The 25,693-nt window shown below is 36.5% G+C and overlaps 1 protein-coding gene across 3 annotated transcripts in view; it reads right to left on the reverse strand.

Moving 5' to 3' along the window:
• Positions 1-25,693, reverse strand: part of LOC115510806 (E3 ubiquitin-protein ligase RNF103) — a 110,338-nt gene that overhangs the window by 28,952 nt on the left and 55,693 nt on the right. For all 3 annotated transcript variants that reach the window (XM_030311051.2, XM_030311055.1, XM_030311050.1), the window contains one exon: positions 5,275-5,335. In XM_030311051.2, coding sequence (XP_030166911.1) covers positions 5,275-5,335 — 61 coding nt within the window. The remainder of the gene's footprint in view (positions 1-5,274; positions 5,336-25,693) is intronic.

Here is a 25,693-nt window from a genome sequence, read left to right on the forward strand (position 1 = left end):
CATACCAAAAAAAAAAAAAAATGACATCAGGGCTTTGATGAGATATTTGTACACTCATGTTCATAACAACATGATTCACAATAGCCCAAAGGTGGAAACAACCCAAATGTCTATCACAAGATGAATATAATGAAGTACTACTTAGTCTTAAAAAGGAAGTTAAATCGGTAGGGTTAGGAAAAGAAAAAAAAAAAAAAAGGAAGCTAATTCTGATTCATGCTATATAACATGGATGAATGTTGAAAACATTATTATGATAAGTAAAATAAGTCAGGCACAAAGGGACAGATATTGTTTGATTCCACTTATATGAGGTACCTAGAATAGTCAAATTATACATAGAAACAGAAAGTAGAACAATGGTTACTAGGGAATTTGGTATCCATTGTGGGGGGAAAGAAAGTTATTGTTTAATGTGTACAGAGTTTCAGTATGGGATAAAGGAAACGTTTTGAAAATGGATAGTGGTAATGGTTACACAGCAGTGTGAAAGTACTTAATGTCACTGAACGGTATACTTAAAACTAGTTTTGTATTAGGTATACTTGACTTTATAAGAAATAAATCAAAAAAACATCAACAGGAAAAGTATGATCCATTCATAAGTAAGTATTTTTGTACAAATACAAGTACAGATATAAGTTTCAGATATATCTGAAAGGATGATCACCAAAATATTTGTGGTATTATGTGTGGGTGGTAGAATTTCAGGGTGGTTTTAACTTTCCTATTTATACTTTTCTGCATCGATATGTATATTATTACTTTTATACTCATGGGGAGAGATATAGAAACCAAACTATTTTCATTTGAGAAGGGGGCAATGTATATGGTCTAAATTCATTCTAGTATTGTCTATGATGAGTACTCTAAGTGTATTACACATCTAACTGAAAGCTAAAACTCTGGACTACATGAGTTCTCCATAAGAAGATGAGAATTACTTGTACTTATACTTTGCTTTATTGAGGTTACTATTGTTTTTCTCTTTAAACTTTTTTTTCAAGTAGATCATACACACAGAAAAGCATACATTACTGTAGAGATATACAAATTTTCACAAACTAAACACACCCATGTAACCACCGTATCAAGAAACAAAGTATTACAAAAGTCTCTCTATGTCTGCCTTAATGCACCATGCCCCCCAAGGGTAACCAGTACTCTGAATTCAAGATCATAGATTAATTGTGCAGATTCTAGGTTTTGCACTGGTATTTTTTACAAAATCTATTCACCTTGACTGCTAATATAAAACCAAATGAAAGACAAGTCTATGATAAATTTTTATAAGCAAGTAACATTTATTTTATTAATGTTTATTTTGAGGGGTGCGGGTGGAGAGAATCCCAAGCAGGCTCCTGGCTCAGTGCAGAGCCTGACTTGGGGCTTGATCTCCATCCCATGAACTCTGAGATCATGACCTGAGCCAAAATCAAGAGTTAAGCATAACAGACTGAGCCATTCAGGCACGAAAATTCAGTAATTTTTAAAAGAAATTTTAAAAAGAAAAAACTTATATTTACTTACATATTTAATATTTCCAGCATGCTTCATGCCTCTGGGTAGATCCCAGTTTGTATCTGGTATAATTTTCCTTCAGCTCACAACTTCCTTTAACATTGCTTGTACTGTAGATTTCCTGGCAGCAAATTCTCTTGGCTTTTGTATAAAAATAGCTTTGTTTCACCTCCACTTCAGAATGCTCTTTTCACTGGATATAGAATTCTAGGATAATGTTGAGTTCTTTTCTTTCTTTCAGCACATTAAAGATGTTTTGGTTTGAGGTGCCTGGGTACCTCAGTTGGTTGAGCATCTGACTCCTGACTTCATTTCAGTTCAGGTCACGATCCCAGAGCCTGGGATTGAGCCCTGAGTTGGGCTCCAAACTCAGTGTGGGGCCTGCTTAAGAATCTCTCCCTCTCTCTGCCCCTCTCCCCTGCTCGTTCTCTGTCTCTAAAAATAATTAAAATAATTTAAGAAACAGGAAAAAAAGATGTTTTGGTTTGCATTGCTTCTGAAAGAAAATTTTAATCATTCTTATCATTTTGTTTTTTAATGTGATTTTTTTCTCGGACTGTCTTCTCTCTTGATTGTTAACTTTCAGTAATTTGAATATGACATGCTGTGGTATGTTTTTGTTTGTATTATCCTTGACACATGACACCACTTGATATTGTTCCACAGGTCACTGATGCTGTGTTCATACATATTTTCCTTTACTTTTTTTCCCCTCTGTATTATAGTTTAGATAGTTTGTACTACTTTCACTGATCTTATTTTTTATACTGTCTTATGTGCTTCTTTAACTCATGCAGTGAAGTTTTCATTTTATTTCAATTTATTTGTAAATCCTAGAAGTTCCATTTTATTCTTTTCTGTATCTTCTATTTATCCCATTATATCCATGTTTTCCTTTAAATTCCTTAACATATTTATAATAGCTGTTTAAATGCTTGTCTGCTTTTTCAACCACCCCTTTTTTTCTGGGTCTATTTGTATCACCTGATTTTTTTTCCTGATTCTGAATCACACTTTACTGCTTCTTTCTAGTCATTTTTCATGGGATGTTGGGCACTCTAAATGTTTCATTTTAAGTGTCTGAATTTTTTGGTCTTTCTTTAAAGAGCATTCACCTTTATTGGCATTTAAGCTGTCTGCAGATCAGCTTTCAAGAACTTTTTTCTGGTTTACTTTTGAGAGAAAGAGAGAGCGAGAGAGAAAGCAAGCGCACACATGAGCGGGGTAGGGCCCCAGAGAGAGGGAGACAGAGAATCCAAAACAGGCACTGTGCCATCAGTGCAAAACCTGACATAGGGGATGAACCCATGAACCAAGAGTTCATGAGATCATGCCCTGAGCCAAAGTCGGATGCTCAACCAACTGAACCACTCAGGTTTAGGCCCCAAGAGCTGTTTTTAAGCTTTGCTGGTGAGGGCTTATGGTTGCCTTTAATCTAGGCCTGCCTTAGCCTTAATATTAAGACGTGATCTTTCTAGGTTCTCTACTGAATGTCCAAGATGTTCAACAAAGTCTCTTTCCTGTGTCTTATCAGAACTCTACCATCTCTCAATTTTGTTAGCTCTAACAATTGTTTAGCTTATAGTGTATTTGTTTTGTCCCCAGTAATTGTTCTTTGCCTAGCCTCTTGAAATCTCATTCTAAGTATGCAGAGCTTAGAATTCAGCCAAAGACTCCATGGTACACTGTGTAGGCATTTAGAGCTTTCTCTGGGTACTGCCCCTCTCTCTGATATTTTGCCCCACAAATTCTAGTCACTACAGCCTCCCTGAACCCTGACCTCTGCCTCCTCAACCCCAAGACCACCATGCTCTGCTTAGAATTTCCTCCCATATGCTACAATCAGAAAGTTTCTCCAGGCTGAAAATCAGGACCATATTAAGACTCTCTTTGTGGGGCACCTGGGTGGCTCAGTCGGTTGAGCATCTGACTCTTGATTTCAACTCAAGTTATGATCTCATGGTTCGTGCGATTGAGCCCCATGTTGGACTCTATGGTGACAGCATGGAGCCTACTTAGGATTTTCTCTCTCCCTCTGCCTCTCCCCCCCGACCCAACTCTCTCTCAAAATAAATAAACAAACGTAAAAAAAAAAAAAAAAAAAAAAAAAAAAAAGACTCTGTTTCCCTCTTCCTGGGGAAAAAAAAAAAAAAAAATCCTTTGCTGTCAGTTGTCCAAGGTTTGAAAACCGAAGTTTCACAGAATTTGTCCAGTTTTTTTCTTTATTTACGATGGAAGTGCAAATCTAAAATCATTACTCCATCATGCCTGGGAATAGAATTTCCTGTTCCAATTCCTTTCTTGAGGGAGTGATACTGGAATACACTGCTGGTATTTTCTCTAATTATGAAAGTGTTAAAAATCATAAAAGTTTTAAACATTACTATCTCTTTGCAAGTCACTTTAATTTTAAGCTGTACTTTACAACAACATTTAGAAATATATTTTCCTTGCGGGGCACCTGGGTGGCTTAGTAGGTTAAGTGTCTAACTTGGGCTCAGGTCACGATCTTGTGGTTCAGGAATTCAAGCCCCACATCAGGCTCTCTGCTGTCAGCACAGAGCCTGCTTCAGATCCTCTGTCCCCCTCTAATTCTCCCCTACTGGTTCTCTCTCTCTTTCAAAATAAATAAGTACACTTAAAAAATATATTTAAAAAAAGAAAGAAATATATTTTCCTCGGGGTGCCCAAGCCTGGGTTGTTCGGTCAGTTGAGCATCCGACTCTTGATTTTGGCTCAGGTCAAACTCACAGTTTGTGAGTTCGAGCCCCACATCTGGCTCTCTGCTGTCAGCACAGAGCCTGCTTCAGATACTGTCTCCTGCTCTCTCTGCCCCTCCACTCCCACCCCGCCCCCTCAAAAATAAACATTAAAAAAACTTTTTTTAATGTATTTTCCTCAATTTATAGCTATGCTAAGATAAACAAAAGAGTGATGAAAATGGAATTGCACTGCATTCCTTAACCAAAATTTAACATGAATTTCATAAGATTATTTCTTCATAGGTAAGATGAGGTTTCTTTACTTCCTTTTTACAATGGCTTAAAACACAACTGTTTCTTTTACAATTCTAGTGGCCAAAATTCTAAAATTAAAGTGTTGGAAGGACTGTGTTCTTCTGGAAGCTTCAAGGAATAATCAATTTCCTTGCCTTCTCTAGCTTCTAGAGGACAACTGCATGGCTCATGACCTCCTTCTCCATCTTCAAAGGACATTACCCTAACATCTGGTTCCATGGCCACATCTCCTTTTTTCTCACTTTTTCTCAACATCATATTTCCTTCTTGTAAGGCTCCTTGTCATTACACTGGACCCACCCAGACACCCAGGATAATCTCTCCACCTGATGATCCCTAATTTGATCACATCTGCAAAGTCCCTTTTGTCACATAAGTGACATATTTACAGATTCTTGAGATTCGAAAGTGGACATCTTTGGAAGGTCATTATTCTATCCATCACAGTATGTGAGCACCAGCTTTATTTCCAACACTAACCTAATCTCTAGGAAGTCAGAGATAATGAACATAGCCCCTTGAATAGCTGAATTGAAGGCCAGAGGAAAGACTTAGCTCTTATAAAATGTATATGCTTTTCTTACAATGATTAGAAAGCAAAATGATTAGGACAGCTATAAACAATTCATATAAGAATAAACTATGTCTTACAATAGGTAGATGCAGTTTATTTTTATGAACTAATACAAAATACACCAAAAGGGTAAGGAATAGGAGACATAAAATTATAATTTACCTCGTATCTGCCTGTCAACAACTCTCATTTCCTTTCTTATCTTCAATGACCATTCATTGACCTGGGAAAAATTTTAGAAAAGGAATTAAAACAAAAGCCAAAACTCCTAATTCACCAAATTTTAAAGAATTTTGTGTTAACTCTACATTTATTCCAGACACAAAATCAGTAAATCCGTTTTCAAACAAAAGCTTTAGGGCCAAATTCTATTTCTCTTCCATGTTTTTATTCACAGTACATAGAAGTCACAAGCTATTTAAAGATTCTTATCTGAATGCAGGCAGTAAGAAGCACTTTACAGAAGACCTCAGAGAGAGTTCAACACCCTGCAGGTACATCAACATTTTTCAAGAGGTGCACAGGCATAAATAGATAGGTTTTAAGGGCATCAGAAGATTTTCAACATCTAAACGTAACTATTTCAAAACTTGCTCTGCCTGTGTCACCTTTTCCTTCCCCTTTTTAACAATGTTTTTTTTTCATTTTACAAACAACAGAAATTCCTCTGACCTATGTCTCTTATTACCATGATATATTTCCCTCAGAGGCAAAAACCTCTAAAGCACTAAACATAGGGCCAGCTGGAAATACTAGTGTAGGTATTGAGGAAACACTAACTACTCTAATGACTATCAAATTCTTAAGCAACTGAAGTGTTTTCTAATTCTTCAGTTGCAAAAAAAATACGAAGGAAAATCTGAGTTGTCAGCTGATGAACCATTAAAACTAAATTTACATTACATCACTTTACGCTCTTTGGCATTCGATAATTTCAAAGAACTCGGGAACAATGAAATAATAAAACTTCCATTACCATCTATTTATATTAACAATGTTTCTCAACATTAGAGTCTAATGAAACATAAAAGAGGGCTTTCTTCCGGTTGTGGCACCTTGTGATGAGGCTCTCTTTTCCATACCCCTAGCCAGTGCCGTCCAAAGGCTCTCTGCAGTTGGCACAGGTCTTTGGAGGCAGGAGGATGGTCACAGGTGTGGCACACTGCAATTGGGGCACCAGCCTCATTAGGTGAATGGGCGATCCCTGGAGATGGTCCAACTAGGCATGCTGCAACACAAGCTACTGAAACCTGCCCTGCTTCTGGGCAAGGAGCAACTCGCTGGCATGCACCTCTGTGTCTGTACAGAGGGTGGTGGTCACATGGCACAGATTCACACATTCGGTCCACCTCCAAGCCATGGTGGCCTAAGGAAAGACATCCTCATCTGGTGTGACTGGCCCCTACTAGTAGCTGACCTCCATCTCTGCCAATCCAAAACGTTTACCTGTGATCACTACCAGAAATCCAACCAATAAGCCCATGATAAGCATCAGGGTTCACCTTTATAATAAACAATGGCTGTGGGATTTTAAATTAAAAATAATAAATAAAATGGGAATAGAAATGATGCTGAACCATGCAGTATTCAACCATGGGCACATGAACTAAATGGCATTAAAAAAATCTATACAATTAAAAGAAGATGTAGTTCCAATAAATTTCACTTTTTAATGATTTCATTAAAATCATTATTTAACAAAATCTGTACAAAATTTATTTTGCAACAACTATAATAACTCCAACCAAGAAGAAGAAAGTAAACAGTAAAGGACTTAAAACCATATGGACATAGGGGCGCCTGGGTGGCGCAGTCGGTTAAGCGTCCGACTTCAGCCAGGTCACGATCTCACGGTCCGTGAGTTCGAGCCCCACGTCAGGCTCCGGGCTGATGGCTCAGAGCCTGGAGCCTGTTTCCGATTCTGTGTGTCTCTCTCTCTCTGCCCCTCCCCCGTTCATGCTCTGTCTCTCTCTGTCCCAAAAAAATAAATAAAAAAAACGTTGAAAAAAAAAAATGCCTACTTTAAAAAAAAAAAAACAAAAACAAAACAAAAAAAAAACCATATGGACATAAACTTTTTAAAATTTTAACAGGTTTATAGGCATTTTTTAGGTAAAATTCACATTACAATTAGTCATTTCAAAATACACAATTCAGGGACACTTAGTGCCTTCACAATGTTTTGCAATCAACTCTCTCCAGTTTCAAAACTTTTTTAACATGTCAGAAGAATACACCATACCCTTTAAATGATCTCTCCCTATGTCCTCCTTCCCCATTCCCTGGCAACCACTAATTTGCTCTCTTTTGATCTGCTTATTTTTACTATTTCATATAAAAGGGATCACACAATATGTAGTCCTTTGTGCCTGGCTTCTTTCATTTAGTACAGTGTTTGGGGGTTTGAAGTATCAATACTTCAGTACTTTTCATGGCTGAGTAATATTCATCGTATGTATACACCACAACTTGTTCACTCATACATCCTTTGATGGATATCTGGGTTGTTTCTGTCTTTTAGTTACTGTGCTGCCATGAACATTCGTATACAAGTATTTATTAGAATTCCTATTTTCAGTTCTTTGGAATATAGATCTAGGAGTAGAATTGCTGCATCATATGGTGATTCTATGTTTATCGTTTTTAGAAACTCCCCAACTATTTTAGAAAGAAGCTTCACCATTTTACATTCACTCCAGCAATGTTCAAGGGTTATTTCTCCACGTCCTTACCAACACTTGTTACCCTCCATTTTTTTTTTTTTATTACCGCCAATCTGTTGGACCTGCAGAAACAGTATCTCATTGTGGTTTTGATTTGCATTTCTTTAATGACCAGTGAAGTTAAATATCTTTTCATGTGCTTGTTGGCCATTGGCATATCTTCTTTGGAGAAATACCTATTCATGTCTTCTTTCCATTTTTTTAAGTTTAGCTGTCTTGTTGTTGCTGGTTGTATGAGTTCTTTTACATTCTGACAGTAGAACCTTATCAGATATGTCATTTACAAATATATTCTCCCATCCTATAGCTTACCTTTTCACTTTCTTGATAATGTCCTTTGATGCATGAAAGCTTTTAATTTTGATGAATTTCAATTCGTCTATTTTTGCTTTTGGTGCTTGTGCTTCTGGTGTCATAGCTGAAAATCCATTGCCAGATATAAGGTCATGAAGATTTATCCCTATGTTTTTATCTAAGAATTTTATGGTTTTCTAAGAGCTTTAACTTAATTTCTGTATATGGAATGATGTATGAGTCCAGCTTCATTTCTCTACTTGTGAATATCCATTTGTCCCAGCACCATTTGTTGAAAAGACTACCCACTATTAAATGGTCTTAGCACCCTTGCAGAAAATCAACTGGTCATACATGTATGGGCCTATGTGTCTATCCTTATACCAATACCACCCTGTTTACATTACTATAGCTTCATAGTAACTTCTGAAATCAGAAACTGTGAATTCTCCAAATTTGTTTTTCTTTTTCAGTATTGTTTTGGCTATTCAGGGCCTGTTATATTACATATGAAATTTGAGAATCAACTTTTCCTTTTGAAATTTTGATAGGCATTGTATTGAATCTGCAGATTGCTTTGGGTGGTACCGCCATTTTAACAGCATTAAGTCTTGCAATCCATGATTCTGAAATTTCTTCCAGCAATATTTTGTAGTTTTCAGTGTATAAATACTTTGCTTCGTTGGTTAAACTTATTCCTCAATATTTTGTTCTTTTAGATACCTTTGTAAACAAATGTTTTTCTGTATTTCCTTTTAAGAGTTTTCATTGCAGGTGTAAAAACTACAACTAATTATTTTATAATTGTCTTGAAACCTGAAAATTTGCTGAATTCACTTAATAAGTATCTTGTACATGAGGATTCTTTGGGAGTTTTCTATGTATGGAACCATGCCATCTGCAAATATAGTTTTACTTCTTCCTTTTCAATGTGGATATCTTTTATTTATTTTTCTTGCCTAAGCACTCTAGCTAAAACTTCTAGTACAATATTGAACAGTAGTGGCAAAAGCAGGTATCTTTATCTTGCTCCTAATCTTAGAAAAAAAGCTTTCAGTCTTTCACATTACTACATAGTTAGCTGTAGTTTTCCATAAATGCCCTTCATTTATCATGTTGAGAGCTCTCTTCTATTCCTAGTTTGCTGAGAATTTTTCTCATAAGAGGTATGTATGTATTTTGTTACAAGTATAATAGGATGACTGTTAAATTATTTCAAGCATAGAAGTATCACATTAGGAGAAATTCATGTGGTGAAAGTAGAATGGAAACAAATGGCAATTCTCTTTTGAAGAAGAAAGAGAATAATGAAAAAATGCCTGACTATAAATAAGAATGTGTGCATGTATGTTTCAAATGAATACTGATGGGGATCAAATTGCCGTGATGCTTTTAAAAGAGTGATGTAACAATTTTACGGTATTTACAATATGCCAGAAATTACATCCTGTGCAACTTTACTTAAAATTGTAACAAATATTAAATATTGATTTATAACTGTCCAAAAGGGTACACAAGTTGTCAAAATTATTTTAAGAGATATAGGAAGAAATTTGAAGACACTCTTATAATCTAACCAGAACTTCAGAACCAGCAGGAAAGGAAACCCAAGACTCATACATTCATTCAAACGTTTACTGAGTACCTGCTCAATGTGCTAGCGATATAGCAGGAGACAACGACTCCACCTTATGAACTTACATTCTAATAAAGAAAAAGACAGTAAGCAAATAAACAAGTAAATACTCTGTCACAAAACGAGTGCTACAGAGAAAATGAAGCAAGGAAAATAGGATGAGAGCAGTGGCGGGGGAGGTTTGCTATTTTTTATAGGGTGATGGAAGAAAGCTCAACTACTAAGGTGACTTTTGTGCAGAGACCTCAAAAAGTTTGTAAGGGAACCATGTGAGTATCCACTATGGTGGACTGGGGAGGAGGGGAGGAGAAAGGGGCTGTAACATTTTACTCAGCAAAAACAAAAACCACTAAAGGACCTAGGCAAAACAGTGTCCTTTTCTATAGACTAAGGGGACGGAGTACAAAAATAAATGTGGTTAAATAATGTTTGTCTGAACTGGCAACATTGATGGGTAAAGCTATTTGATTCAAGTTGCGAGAAAAAAACATTTACGTCTAATATATTATAGCAATGAGTTTTGTAAGGCAGCAAGTTATTCCTAATCTGGTGCTAAACATAAATTTTAGATTTTTATTTTCATGGGTCAAATATTGATTAGTTCCTATTATTTCTGCTTTCAACTGCTAATCCCTGAGGATAGCCAATCAAGTGGAAGCAATGCACCCATGAAGAGTACCAACTTGTAGCAGTTACTAAAATTCCAGGAACCACAGCTACGATAGGTTTCACAATTCAAATTTAAGCCTTAAAATGAGGCAGAATGGGGGCGCCTGGGTGGCGCAGTCGGTTGGGCGTCCGACTTCAGCCAGGTCACGATCTCGCGGTCCGGGAGTTCGAGCCCCGCGTTAGGCTCTGGGCTGATGGCTCAGAGCCTGGAGCCTGTTTCCGATTCTGTGTCTCCCTCTCTCTCTGCCCCTCCCCCGTTCATGCTCTGTCTCTCTGTGTCCCAAAAATAAATAAACGTTGAAAAAAAAAAAATGAGGCAGAATGAACCAGTGCTGTGATTTTTAAACTTATTTTTAGAGCAAAATCTTTCAAATAAATCTAACATATAACTTCACAAATACAAGAAGTATGCCAACACACACTTATCATATAGGATCACATTCAAAATTTGTACTACTATGAAGTAAGTAAATGAGAACAGCTTATCTGTATTGATGAAAGACAAAACTTTAAATTAGTTGTTACAGTGTTATAACAACCTTAGCATCCAATTTATTTCCAGATTTTGCTTACATGTCCAGTATCGAGAAAAAAAATTTTTTAATGTTTACTTATTTTTGAGACACACACACACACACACACACACACACACACACACACACACACAGAGTGTGAGTGGGGGAGGGGCAGAGAGAGAGAGGAAGACAAAATCCGACGCAGGCTCCAGGCTTTGAGCTGTCAGCACAGAGCCCAACATGGGACTTGAACCCACCAACCAGGAGATCGTGACCTGAGCCAAACTTGGGCACTTAAACCACTGAGCCACCCAGGTGTCCCAGAGAAAATTCTAATTCAAAAAGATAAGAAGCTATCAACTTATTACTACAGCTATTTACAGTTTATCTTTCAACTGAAGCTCATCCAATGCTTAAATAAATCCAGAAGCTTAAAATAAAAGTCATTAAAAACTGGTTGTTTCAAACTTTCTCATTATATAAATGTTTAACTGCTCATATTCCTTAAGGGGTGAGTTCTCAAATCTAATACAATACATGGCAATGGTGAAATATCTTTTGTAAAAATCCATTGTTACATTGTTTATAGTAGCAAAAGACTAGAAATAACTAAATGTATATCAAAAGAACACTAGTTAGTTCTATTAGTTAAAGAATTTCCACGAATGGATATTATGTTCTAACTAAACAGAAAAAGGCAATGCAATGAGGACTACCCATGCAATTAATTCTCAAAATATAAATGAAAACGGCAAAGTAAAGGACATTTATAGTATGACATTATATACGTTAGAGAGAGAAATAAGGGTAAAGAGAGGGAGAGGAGAAAGGAGAGAATGAAGGAACAGAGAAAGGGGAGAAAAGAGAGAGAGAAAAGGAGAGGATAGAAATATTTATATGTCCATACATTACAGAATAGCAATGGGAGAATCCATAAGAAATTAAACTGCTGTTTCAAAGATGGAAACCGAACAATTTGCTGCCTTTTGAATTTTTTATTATGTACAAATATAACCTATTTCAAGAAATATTTTTTAAAAACAAAAGGTAAAAAAAGAATTGTGAAAAACATCGAGTTCTGAATGGGAAGAATACTGTTAAAATGTCCATACTACCCAAAGCAATCTGCACATTCAGTGCAATCCCTATAGAAATACCAACAGCATTTTTCACAGAACTAGAACAACTAATACTAAAATTTGTATGCAACCACAAAAGACCCTGAACAGCCAAAGCAAACTTGAGACAGAAGAAAGCTGGAGGTATCATGATCCCAGATTTCAAGACATACCACAAAGCTATAGTAACAAAACAGTTTGGGAACTGGTAGAAAAACAGACACATAGATCAGGAGAACAAAAGTGAGAGACCAAAAACAAACCCATACATGTATCATTAGTTAATCTATGACAAAGGAGACAAGAATAGACAATGGAGAAAAGACAGTCTCTTCAATAAATGGTGTTGGGGAAAACAGACAGCTACACGCCAAAGAATGAAGCCAGACCACTTCTTTACACCTTACACAAAAATAAACCCAAAATGGATTCAAGACCTAAATGTGAGACCTAAAGCCATAAAACTCCTAAAAGAAAAATTTAGGCAGTAATCTGTTGAACATCAAATATCACAATATTTTTCTCAGGCAAGTGAAACAGAAGCAAAAATAAACAATTAGGACTATATGGAACTAAAAAGCTTTTGCACGATGAAGGAAACCATCAATAAAACAGAAAGGCAACAAACAGAGGGAGAAAATATTTGCAAAAGATGTATCCAATAAGGGGTTAGTATTCAAAATATATAAGGAACTCCCATAACTCAACACCAGAAAATCAATCTGATTAACAGATGGGCAGATGACCTAAATATCTTCCAAAGAAGATACACAGACATCCAACAGACACATGAAAAGATGCTCAACATGACTAATCATTAGGGAAATGCAAATCAAAAACCACAGTAAGCTATCACCTCACACTAGTCAGACTGGCTAACATCAAAAAGACAAGAAATAAGTGTTGGTGAGGATGTGGAGAAAAGGAAGTCCTCATGCATTCTGGTGGGAATGTAAATTGGTGCAACCCCTAGGGAAAACAGTATGGAGGTTCCTCAAAAAATTAAAAATTAAGCTACCATACGATCCAGTAATTCTACTTCCGGATATTTACACAAAGAAAACAAAAACCCTAATTCAGAAAGATATATACACCCCATGTTTATTGCAGCTCTCTTTACAACAGTGAAAACATGGAAGCAACCTAAGTGTCCATCTATAGATAAACGGATAAAGGTGGGGCACATATACACAAATGGACTGTTACTCAGCTGTAAAGAGGAACGAAATCTTGCCATTTGTGGCCACATGGATGGACCTAGAGCGTATTCTGCTAAATAAAATAAGCCAAAGAAAAGCAAACATCACAAGATTTCATTTCTATGCAGAATCTAAAAACTGAAACAAACAAAAAAAGACAGAAACAGACTCATAGAGTACTGGTGGTTGCCAAACAGGAGAGGAATGGAAGAAGGATGGGCAAATTAGGTGAAGGGGATTAAGAGGTACGTACTTCTGGTTATAAAATAAATCATGGAGATGAAAAGTTTGACATTTAGTCAATAATACTGTAATACATTTATCATGGATATTCATAATGTATATGATCACTGAATCTTTATCTTGTATACCTGAAATTAATTTAATATTCTATGTCAACTTTATTTCAATTACAATTTTAAAATGTAAGACTATTTTATGAATTTTTTTAAAAACCCAGTTTATAAGTGCTTTAAATCATCTTTGGAAGAAGTATTTTTAAATCCTTTTTATTTTTTAATTTTAGAGACAGAGCACACAAGTGGGAGAGGGGGACAGAGGGAGAGAGAGAGAGTCTTTAAGCAGGCTCCACACTCAGTGCAGAGCCCAACACGGGGCTCCAATCCCACAACCCTGGGATCATGACCTGAAATCTAGAGTTGGATGCTCAAGTAACTGAGCCACACAGGCACCCCAGAAATACTTTTAAATTCTATCCCATAATATTAGGAACACTTAATGAGTATTTTTTTAAATTGCTTTATTTTATTTTTTTAAAGATTTTATTTTTAAGTAATCTCTACACCCAACGTGGGACTCAAACTTACAACCCCAAGATCAAGAGTCTCATGCTCCATTGACTGAGCCAGTCGGCACCCCTTTTTAATTGTTTTAGATGCCACACTCCCTTCTCTGTTATACAATCACCCGAAACTTCAAAATAGTTACAAAAACCCAGATTTTGTTTCAGTTTCATAACTGACATTTAATCAGCATCTTCTAAAATAAATGAAAAATGTATGGCAAATGATTACTGAAAACTAAAGTCAATCTGTCTTCATTACAGGAAAAATAGTAACTAATGAATTACCTATACTTATTTCCAAACCAGAGTAAATTAAAGTCACAAGTTTTCTAACAGCAAAAATACATATTCATCTCTCAAAAAGGCTTCAATAAGTCATACATTCCACTGTAAGGACCAATATATGGCATATTTAGGGTAGTAACAGGAAAACAATATCACAAAAGAAAAATGTGCAAATGGATGCAAAATAGAGAAGGATATAATACACACTGGTTGAAAAAAATGTAAACAAAGGCACTTAAGAAATGGGTCTAATTTAATGGGGGCACTTTCCAAAAAGAATTTGAGACTTCTATCTCTGCTGAGATACTGAAAGCTGGGAAGACTCTCAATAAGACAGTAAGACAAAGCTGGATGAACTACAAAATAACTTTTCCTGAACTTGCCAAAAAATAGGTTACAAGGTAACGAAGTAATATGAAATATAAACAAACTCACTTCCAAGAAGAGAGGGAACACTGAACACTAAACCAGCTGTGACACAGCATGGGATGGCAGGTACTTTACGAGCAATTAAGGAAAACCTGGTTAAAGTTTTTAATAAATTGATGAAGTCCAAGAATGGGTTAGTGGAGAGCACAGAACCTCAGGAACCACAGGCACAATGGGCACTCACATCCACTTTCAGTCTCAATTAAATATGGTAGAAAAATGTTGAAACATATACAAAGAATGTCTTAACTGGCTCATCAAACACAGCTGAGGAAAGAATCAACAAACCTAAAGTCAATAAAAGTTACCCAAACTAAAAAACAGAATAAAATAAGACAAAGTATTCAGGAACTACGAGACATAACAAATGGTCCAACAGATGTATAATTGGTATTCCAGCAGGAAGTGAGAAGGAAAACAAAGTATTTAAGGACAGAATGGCTGAAATTTTTCCAAAAATAATGAAAAGTATCAAACCACAGATCTAAGAAGCTTGGAGAATCCAAAGCCATGGAGACACCAAAAATAAACAAAATAACAGAATGTAACACTACACCACACACCTAAACACGTTATATTTAAAATTTTTGTTTATTTATTCTTGAGAGATAGAGAGAGACACAGCATGAGCAGGGGAGAGGGAGAGGGAGGGGGAGACACAGAATTCGAAGCAGGCTCCAGGCTCTAAGCTGTCAGCACAGAGCCTGACGCAGGGCTCAAACCCATGAACCACGGGATCATGACCTGAGCCGAAGCTGGACACGTGACCGATTGAGCCACCCAGGTGCCCCTACACACATTATATTTAAAATGCTGAAAATCAGAGATAAATATCTTAAAACCAGCTATGGAGAAAAAATACACATTAATCATAATCACAAAGGACCAAAAATAACAATTACATCAGACTTCTCAAAAGAAACTATGCAAATCAGAAGACAATGGAGCGTCTTTAAAATGCTGAAAGAAAAAATTATCTCAATCCCAAATTCTATGAGTGAAAAGTAGCACTTAAAAGTGGAGAAAAATTTCAGATTCAGCTCTGACTGAATATATAAAGAGCTCAGAAGTCATCTTGTCCTAAAAAAAAAAAAAAAAAAAAAAAAGAGTGAGAAGAAAAGAAAATTAAAGAAAAGAAAAGAGAAGAAAAAAAAATTTACAGGGCAAACTATTAACCAAACTACAGGGCAAATGTGGAAAGAGAGAGGTGAATACAGAAAATCACAGTTGAGACACGCTTACCTGGAACACTGGAAGGAACATTTAAATGGTAATTTTGACTAGTTGCTGCAGGATGGGTATAAAGTATCATGAGAATGAAACTCCTAGGGGACACCACTATTGCATGGGTTTTACCTCCAGAAGCTTTTCATTTTGAAAAGGCAAGAAAGATCCCCCTTGTGTTTCTGACAGAGGGAGGAGGAAAGTAACCACTCTGAAATATGCACAGACTGTCTTCCATAACAAAGGCCTATTCTTCGATAAAATAAACCTTACTAGAGCCTTGTTCCACTTTGGAAAAGGGCATGTACCAGACTGCTCTTTTTTAAATCTTCTTTTGTCACCAGAAGTGGGCAAAAAATTAAGAAATACTTGCAAATGTCATAGTCCAGGGACACAGGCCACAAAAACACTTAATACGATTATAGAATGCTCCAGTCCCCCACATCTTACCATCACACCAATAGTAGAACAATAAACTAGAGCTAAAAGAGATGCAAGGTAAGTTTTATCCGTCTATCTAAGGAGGAGTTTTTTTGGATGTCCAATATAACAAGGAGATAAAAACAGGCACACTAGAATAACTTTAAGCCTATGGCACCTATAGCTCCAGAAAAATATTAACAAAGCCAAACTCCTAGCCTAATTAGCATAAAACCTCATACTGAAGACCAATTCACCCTAGTTCTTAATGCTTCATGTATCATGTCCAGTTTTCAACATAAAATTACAAGGCATTCTAAACGGCAAGAAAAAGCAGTCTGAAGAGACCAAGCAAGAATCAGAACCAGGACTAGATATGACATAAAGATTGACATGTTTGTTGGGGCTCCTGGGTGGCTCAGTCAGTTAAGCGTCCGACTTCGGCTCAGGTCATGATCTCACAGTTCGTGAGTTCGAGCCCCGCGTCGGGCTTTGTGCTGACAGCTCAGAGCCTGGAGCCTGCTTCACATTCTGTGTCTCCCTCTCTCTCTGCCCCTTCCCTGCTCATGCTCTGTCTCTCTCTGTCTTAAAAATAAATAAACATTTTTAAAAAAATTAAAAAAAAAAAGATTGACATGTTTTGGCTCTTGTAAAAAAAAAAAGAAAAAAAGTAGACATTATCCAAGAAGAGATGAATAATGTAAGCAAGTACAGGGAATGGAAACACTAAGAATCAAAAGGAAATGCTAGAAATATAAAACATAATATTCTAACAGAATGAAAAATACCTTTGATAGGTCTATCAGTAGACAGGACACAGCCAAGGAATGAATGAATGAATTTGAGCCACTGAATAGAAACTTCCCAAATTGAAATTTAAAAAGAAAAAGACGAAAACAAAAAGAAAAAAAATGACTAAGAACTATGGGATGGTTTCAAAAGATGTTAACATACACATAACTGGAATACCTGAAAGAGATAAAAGAGGAAACCGAACAGAAAAAATACTGGAAATAATTATTATTGAGAACTTTCCAAAATTAATGACAGACACCAAACCAAAGATCCAGGAAGTAAAGGGAACAAAAAGTAGAATAACAATCCAAAAAATGACAACTAGTGATATCATATTCAAACTGAGACACCAAAACAAAGAGAAAATCTTGGAAGAAGACAGAGCAAAAAAGCACTTTACCTACAGGGGAACAAGGGTATGAATTACAAATGACTTCTTGTTAGAAACTATGCAAGCACTAAGAGAGTGGACATATTTAAGGTGTTGGGGAAAAAAATCACCAACCTAGAATTCTATGTCCAACAAAATTATCTATCAAAAGAGGAGAAATAAAGACTCTCAAACAAAATTGAGGGAATTCATCACAGCAGATCTGGCCTACCAGAAATGTTTAAACAACGTTCCTCAGGGAGAATAAAAATTATATAGTTAGAAACTTGCATCTATATAAAGAGTATCAGAGAAAAAAATAAGTGAAGCCAAAATTTTTACTTTTCTTATTCTTAAATGATTTAAAAGATAACTGTTCAATAACAGCAAATGTGGGGGCACCTGGGTGGCTCAGTTGGTTAAGTGTCCAACTCCAGGTCATGATCTCGCGGTTTGTGAGTTCAGGCCCCACATCAGGCTCTGTGCTGACAGCTCAGAGCCTGGAGCCTGCTTCTGATTCTGTGTCTCCCTCTCTCTCTGCCCCTCCTCTGCTCATGCTCTGTTTCTCTGTCAAAAATAAGTAAACATTTAAAAATTAAAAACAATAATAGCAAATGTGTATTGGATGAAGATAGCATATGGATAAGTGAAATGAGTGAGAACAACGTCATATTGGACAGGAGAGAGGAACTGGGAATACACTGCTAGAAAGTTACCTGCATTACATGTGAAACAGTATGTTATTAGAAGTTAAGTTAGTTTGGGGCGTCTGGGTGGCTCAGTGAGTTAAGCATCCCACTTCAGCTCAGGTCATGATCTCACAGTTTGTGAGTTCAAGACCCACATCAGGCTCTGTGCTGACAGCTCAGAGCCTGGAGCCTGCTTCAGATTCTGTGTTTCCCTCTCTCTCTCTGCCCTGTGCCTGTGCCCTGTGCCCTGTGCCCTGTGCCCTGTTCACACTCTGTATATCTCTCTCTCAAAAATAAACAAACATTAAAAAAAAAAAAAGTTAAGCTAGTTAATTACAAATGTATATTTCAAATCTGGGATAACCACTAAAATGTTTTTAAAAATTTGTAATTGATATGCAAAAATATGAGATAAAATGAATCATATAAAATCCCCAATTAAAATCACACAAGACAAAAAAAAATTTTTTTAAGATGGGAAAAAAATAACAAAGAAGTATGACAGACACCAGTTACAACACTGTAGACATTAATGCAGCTATATCAATCATTATTTTAAATGTGAATGGTCAAGGGGCACCAATGGTCTAGGTGGCTCAGTCAGTTAAAAACACCTGACTCTTGATCTCAGCTTAAGTCTTGATCTCAGGGTTGTGAGTTCAAGCCCTGCAATGGGCTTCATTTAAAAAAAAAAAAATGTGAATGGTCTAAAAAAACAACTAAAAGACAGCATGTGGTGGTGGGGTGGGGGGAGATAAAAAGCAAGACTCAACTGGGGCACCTGGGTGGCTCAATTGGTTAAGCAGCCGACTTTGGCTCAGGTCATGGTCTCACAGTTCCTGAGTTCAAGCCTCACATCAGGCTCTGTGCTGACAGCTCAGAGCCTGGAGCCTGCTTTGGATTATGTATCTCCCTCTCTCCCTGCCTCTCTCCTTCTCACACTCTGTCTCTTTCTCTAAAATAAATAAATATTAAAAAAAAAAAAAGGAAGAATCAACTATATGTTGCCTACCAAAAACCCACTTAAATATAAAGACTAAGAGTAAAGGTAAAGGCATACAGAGATATATCATGCAAACATGATTTCTTCTTTCAAAAGCAAGCTCTGCTCCTACCTCCAGCATATAACACAAATCAAAGACTTAGCTATAGGTTATAAATCTGTTAAAACTCTTGAAAGTATCAGATTTGGCAATGGATAATTAGAAATGTCCTAAAAGAATGAATAGAGAAAAATACATAAACTGAACCTCATCAAAATTAAAAACAACTGTGCATCAAAGGATATTATCAAGAAAGTAAAAAAAAAATAACCTATAAAATGAGAAAAAATATTTGCAAATCCTGTACCTGATAAGAGCTTACTATAAGTATATAATGAACTCATACAACTCAACAACAAAAAGTCAGCCCAATTAAAAATGTGCAAAGGACATAAACAGGCATTTCTCCAAAGGAGATATACAAATGGCCAACAAGCACATGAAAAGATATTCAACTTCATGCGTCATTAAGGCAATGCAAATCAAAACAATGAGGTACCACTTTGCACCCAGCAGATTGGCTATCAAAAAAATTTTTTTAATTGTTGGGAAGGATGCAGAGAAACAGTACACTTGTACATTGCTGATGGGAATGTAAAATGGTGAAGCCACCGTAAAAACAAAAACAAAAAAAACAGTTTTGGAGTTTCTCAAAAAGGTAAATAAAGAATTACCATATGACCCAACAATTCTACTCCTAGGTATATAGCCCCCTCCCAAAACAAACCCCTGAAAATAGGTACTCAAACATTTAAGGAAGAAATGAAAACAATTTTCAAGAATAAAATCTTCAAGAAAACATATGAGGGAACACTTCTTAACTCATTCTATGACAGCATTAATCTAATACCAAACCCAGATAAAGACATTACTAGGAAGGAAAACTACAGAGCAGTAGCTGTCATGAACACAGATGCAAAAGCCCTGTGTAAAATGTTAGCAAATTGAATGCAAAAATATATGAAAAGAATTATAAACCATGACCAACTGGAATTTATTCCAGATATGGAAGGCTGGTTCAAGATTCAACAATCGATTACTGTAACCCACATCAGTAAGCTAAATAAGAAAAATCATGTGAATCGACACAGAAAACACATTTGACAAGATCCAACACCTACTCACCATAAAAACTCTCAGCAAACCTGAATAAAGAAAGGGAAACTCTTAACATTTTTTTAAAAATCTGCAACCTCCCCCCCCCACTATACCTAAAATCATAATTAATGGTAAGAATTTAGAAGCTTTCATGTGAAGATTGGGAACACAGCAAGGATATTTCTCTCTACTCCTACTCAATACTGTAATGAAGTCCTAGCTAATACGACATGAAAAAAGGTATACAGAATGGGAAGAAAGCAATTAAACTGTGTGTGTGTGCACGCACACGCGCACAGAAGACATGATTTTTTTCTATGTTAAAAACAAAAAAATCCCAAAGAATCAATTAAAAAAATCTCCTGGTACTAACAAGCAAGTATAGCAAAGTTGTAAGACAGAATGTTAACATACAAAAGTTAACTGCTTTCTCATATACCAGTAATAACTGGAATCTGAAATTTGAAAAAAAAAACTTTTACAGTAGCACCAAAAAAAAAAAAAAAAAAAAAAACCACTCAAGTATAAATCAAATAATATGTATTAGATCTACTGGAAAACTACAAACCACTGATGAAAGAAATAAAAGAAGATATAAATAAATGGAGAGATAGTCCAAGTTCATGGATTGGAAGATAACATTAAAAGACATCAATTCTTTACCCAAGGGATATAGCAGTACTGATGCATAGGGGCACTTGTACCCCAATGTTTATAGCAGCACTCTCAACAATAGCCAAATTGTGGAAAGAGCCTAAATGTCCATCAACTGATGAATGGATAAAGAAATTGTGGTTTATATACACAATGGAGTACTACGTGGCAATGAGAAAGAATGAAATATGGCCGTTTGTAGCAACGTGGATGGAACTGGGGAGTGTGATGCTAAGTGAAATAAGCCATACAGAGAAAGACAGATACCATATGTGTTCACTCTTACGTGGATCCTGAGAAACTTAACAGAAACCCATGGGGGAGGGGAAGGAAAAAAAAAAAAAAGAGGTTAGAGTGGGAGAGAGCCAAAGCATAAGAGCATAAGCATAAGCAAAGCATAAGAGACTCTTAAAAACTGAGAACAAACTGAGGGTTGATGGGGGGTGGGAGGGAGGGGAGGGTAGGTGATGGGCATTGAAGAGGGCATCTTTTGGGATGAGCACTGGGTGTTGTATGGAAACCAATTTAACAATAAATTTCATATATTAAAAAAAAAGTTAAAAAATAAAATAAAATAAAATATAGTTTAAAACTGAAAAAACAAAACAAAACAAAAACAACAACAAAAAAAGACATCTATTCTTCTTAACTTCTTCTGTAGATTCAATGCAACCCAATCAAAATCACCAAAATTTATAATTGTAGATATCAACAACCTGAATCTAAAATGTGTATGTAGGAGCACCTGGGTGGCTCAGTCAGCTGAGCGTCCGACTCTTGATTTTGGCTCGGCTCATGATCTCACAGTTCATGAATTCAAGCCCCACATCTGACAGTACAGAGCTTGCTTGGGATTCTTTCTCCCTCTCTCTCTCTCTCTCTCTCTCTCTCTCTCTCTCTCTACCTCTCCTGTGACTGCTCTTTCTCTCTCTCTCTCAAAATAAATAAGCTTAAAAATATAAATAAGTAAATAAATAAATAAATAAATATGTATATGTGAAGGCAAATGCCCCAGAATAGCCAACATAACAGTGAAGAAAAACAGGGCTGGGAAATTCCCCACTATCCAATTTCAAGACAATATAAAGCTACAGTACTCAAGACAGAGTAGTATCAACCAAAGAATAGACACATAAATCAATGGAACCGAAAACAGAACCTAGCATTTGGCCCACACAAGTATACTCAACTTTATATATGAAAATAGATATTTTTCCTATAATTAATTGAAGCAAACTAGTTTTCAAAAGGCCTCACTTCAAATCTTCAGGATAATTCTGACTAAGCTCAATATCCATTTATTAACATCTTAAAATGACAAATTATACCTTATGTTTATACTTGTTAAAGTATTTCTATAATTAGAAGCACTGAGACATGAATTGGAGCAATTTAATAACTATGTAGAAGGTGGCAACTGATAGAATTGATAGAACACCTTCTCATGACTACCAGAAAGTATTTCTTTCCCCCAAATGTTAGCAATAGTCAAGAAAATAGTTAAAGAACATGTTTTCTGAACTTGTTCTTCAAGTCTCAGCTTTAAGGTTACTTTGAGGAGGTCTTGCTTGACCCCAAGGACAGGTTAAACCCCTTGCAGCATAATTACACACAATGCTATACCTCCTTCCTTTTGTAAACCACATTGTACTTATAATTACTTATAGACTGTCCACTCCAGAAGGTTAAAGATCTTTTATTTATTCACTTAGCCCATATACAACATCTGGCACGAAACAGATGCTCAATAACTTATGTTGAATTCAACTGCACAGAATATGTGCTCCTTGGAGAAATGGCTGATTCCAGGACTCAGGTTGGGATACACTAATCACACTGCTATAGACAGTTTGTATGTCTAAATGTTTGTGCCACCCCACCAAATTTATATTTTAAACATAATCCCCAATGGGACAGTATTTGGATGTGGTGCCTTGGTCATGAGTGCAGAGCCCTCATGAATGAGTTTAGTGACCTTACAAAAGAGACCCAGAAAGCTTGATTCCCCCTTCTGCCATGTGAGGACACAGTGAAAAGATAGCCATCTATACCTAGGAATAAGGTCCTCACCACTGAGGACACTGAATCTGTGGGTGCGCTGATCTTAGACTTCCCAGCCTCCAAAACTGTGAGAAATAAATTTCTGTTATGTATAAGATACCTAGTCTACAGTATTTTGTTACAGCAGCCTGAGCAGACTAAAACAGGGATATAGTGAAAACTAAGCTCCCTTCCCACTTTTGACCCTCAGCTACTTAGCACCTTTCCCTAATTATAAAATTATTTATTCCCTAAAGAAGTTATATCTCTGTAAACTGGGGTTTTGTGTATCCTTCAAGATTTAAAACATACATATAAGTAGAAATTTACCAAAAGGAACAAACATAACTTAACTTAGGTCAAATTTCGCATACTGTGATCACTGTCAGATGGATATACAAGAGACAAGCAGGCTGTTCTCTCAAATGTGGAGCTGTTCTCTCACCATCTCTACTTTTGTTCATCAAGCAAATATTTGGAGCTGTTCTCTCACGATCTCTACTTTTGTTCATCAAGCAAATATTTGATAAGCACCTTACTCTTGCTAAGGGAGTTCAACACTATGCTGATCCAGTGAATGATAAAGAAAAACATGATCCTTGCTCTCAAGAAGCTTACATTTTTGTTGAGGGGACAAGGTAGAAAAATATTCTCCTGGGATAACCTTTTCTCTACTGTCTTCCCTGATTTACGGACTTCTGTCCAAAACTGAACTCTGTAGTTCCTTCTCCTCCACTATTACTACTTCATCAAACTTGTTCTTTTCCTTAATTCTCTCAATTTCAGTTCATGGTACCACACTGAGGGGAATGATGGGTTTGACTGGAGGTGAGGTTAAACAGAAACCTAAGAATCAGTTCTGCACTCTTATTCCACATCCACTAGATTAGCAAATTCTGAACACATATCCTAAATATTTCTAAAATTCACCTTATCCTATCTCCGTACTTCCAAGCTTAGTTAAGACTAGCATCATCTCTCACCTGGACCACTAACTGGCCTCCAAACCCACGTCCCTTCCCTTCAATTCTTGCTCCAAACCACTATTCTAAAAGCTCCCATCCTTAGTAGGCATGACACACAAGCCTTTGCTAATCTGCCCTCTATCTACCCCTCCAATTTTATATCTGACACTGCCATCACTCCCCCTGAATCCCACTCAGATTTCACAGTATTTCATCCTCTAACAACTCTGAGTTTTTTCTGGTTCCTCCAACCTATGTTCCACACTTCCACACCTTATATATGCAGTTTACTTTGCTTGGGATTCCCCTTTTCGTAATTCTATACCAAATCATCCACATGACTGTATCTTGTGACAAGACCCAGATATCCTCCTTGACTGGGTCTTCTTCCTCACTTGAACTGTTAATCACTTCCTCCACTGTGACATCACAAATCTTGCATATACTTATTTCACTGCCCTTATTTACACTAAAATATAAGTATTTGTTCACATGCCAGTCTGCCCTAGGAACATTGGTATTCTTTGATGTTGTCATCCAGTGTCTTATTTTTGAAAAACCACATATCCAACCCAATGAACACTAAAATATCTCAATAAATGTTTATTGTATGAACTAAAAGTAAATGAAGCTTTCTCTTTTCCTCCATCTCCCCATCTCATTTTTTTCTCTTTTCTGATAGCAACCCACAACCATGAGACATGACTCAGTAGACTAAGTTAGGATGTAAGTTAGTCATATGATTTAGGAATTCTGCTGCCATGATTATAACTACTCTACCCAGAGGCTAAATCGGCAAAATCCCTAACAAGGGCAGCATAATTTTCCAGCAGAACCTCAAGTCCAAGAGAAGAATCTCCTTCCAGCACAATTACATGACCTCTTGATTCCCATCACAATGCAATCACAAGTTTCTAAATAAATTATAAGCCTCCTTCATCCTTAGCAGGCCCAATCTGCTCTCCACTTGGCCACTTTTAAGATAGAACAAGTTTCACCACTAAAACGTCTCCATAAAAGCCTCTGAGATGCCTAAGAGTGACGACTTTAGTCTGTAAGGTTCCTTAAATAGCTAAAATGTTTCCCGGGAGTAACCCCCGAAACACTGTTCATCTTAGGACTATTTGACTTTAAACCTTGATCTTATTCCAACCATTATTTATTTATCATTATTCATTTGTACTCAACACATATTTAGCACACACTCTGTGCTTCATACTATACCAGAGTTGTGTGAACACCACCCATATCTTACTTGCCTGACTTGTGACCATGGCCTAAATGACAATCATGATGGTGTGACACAGCTGCACCTGGCCCCTGCTTATCCTGTGCTGGGACCAGGACCCACATGCCCTCATCTTCCAGCCCCCAGTGGAAGATATACTATAAATCTATCCTAACTCAAGAGTTGCCCAGCTGAGACTATGGCATTTGTCAATTCTCTCCTTCTTTCTTCTTCTCTCTCTGCCAACATCATCTTTAGCTTTAATTACCTTTAGTTCTTTTATAAAGCTGACCATTTTTCTCTTTCTCCCTCTTAAAAAATGCCAAACTAAAACTAAAATGCCTGATATTAAATGTTTTCGTAATCATATATAACTCCCAAT

This window comes from Lynx canadensis, chromosome A3, assembly GCF_007474595.2.
Source record: "Lynx canadensis isolate LIC74 chromosome A3, mLynCan4.pri.v2, whole genome shotgun sequence".
In the NCBI taxonomy this organism is placed as follows: Eukaryota; Metazoa; Chordata; class Mammalia; order Carnivora; family Felidae; genus Lynx; species Lynx canadensis.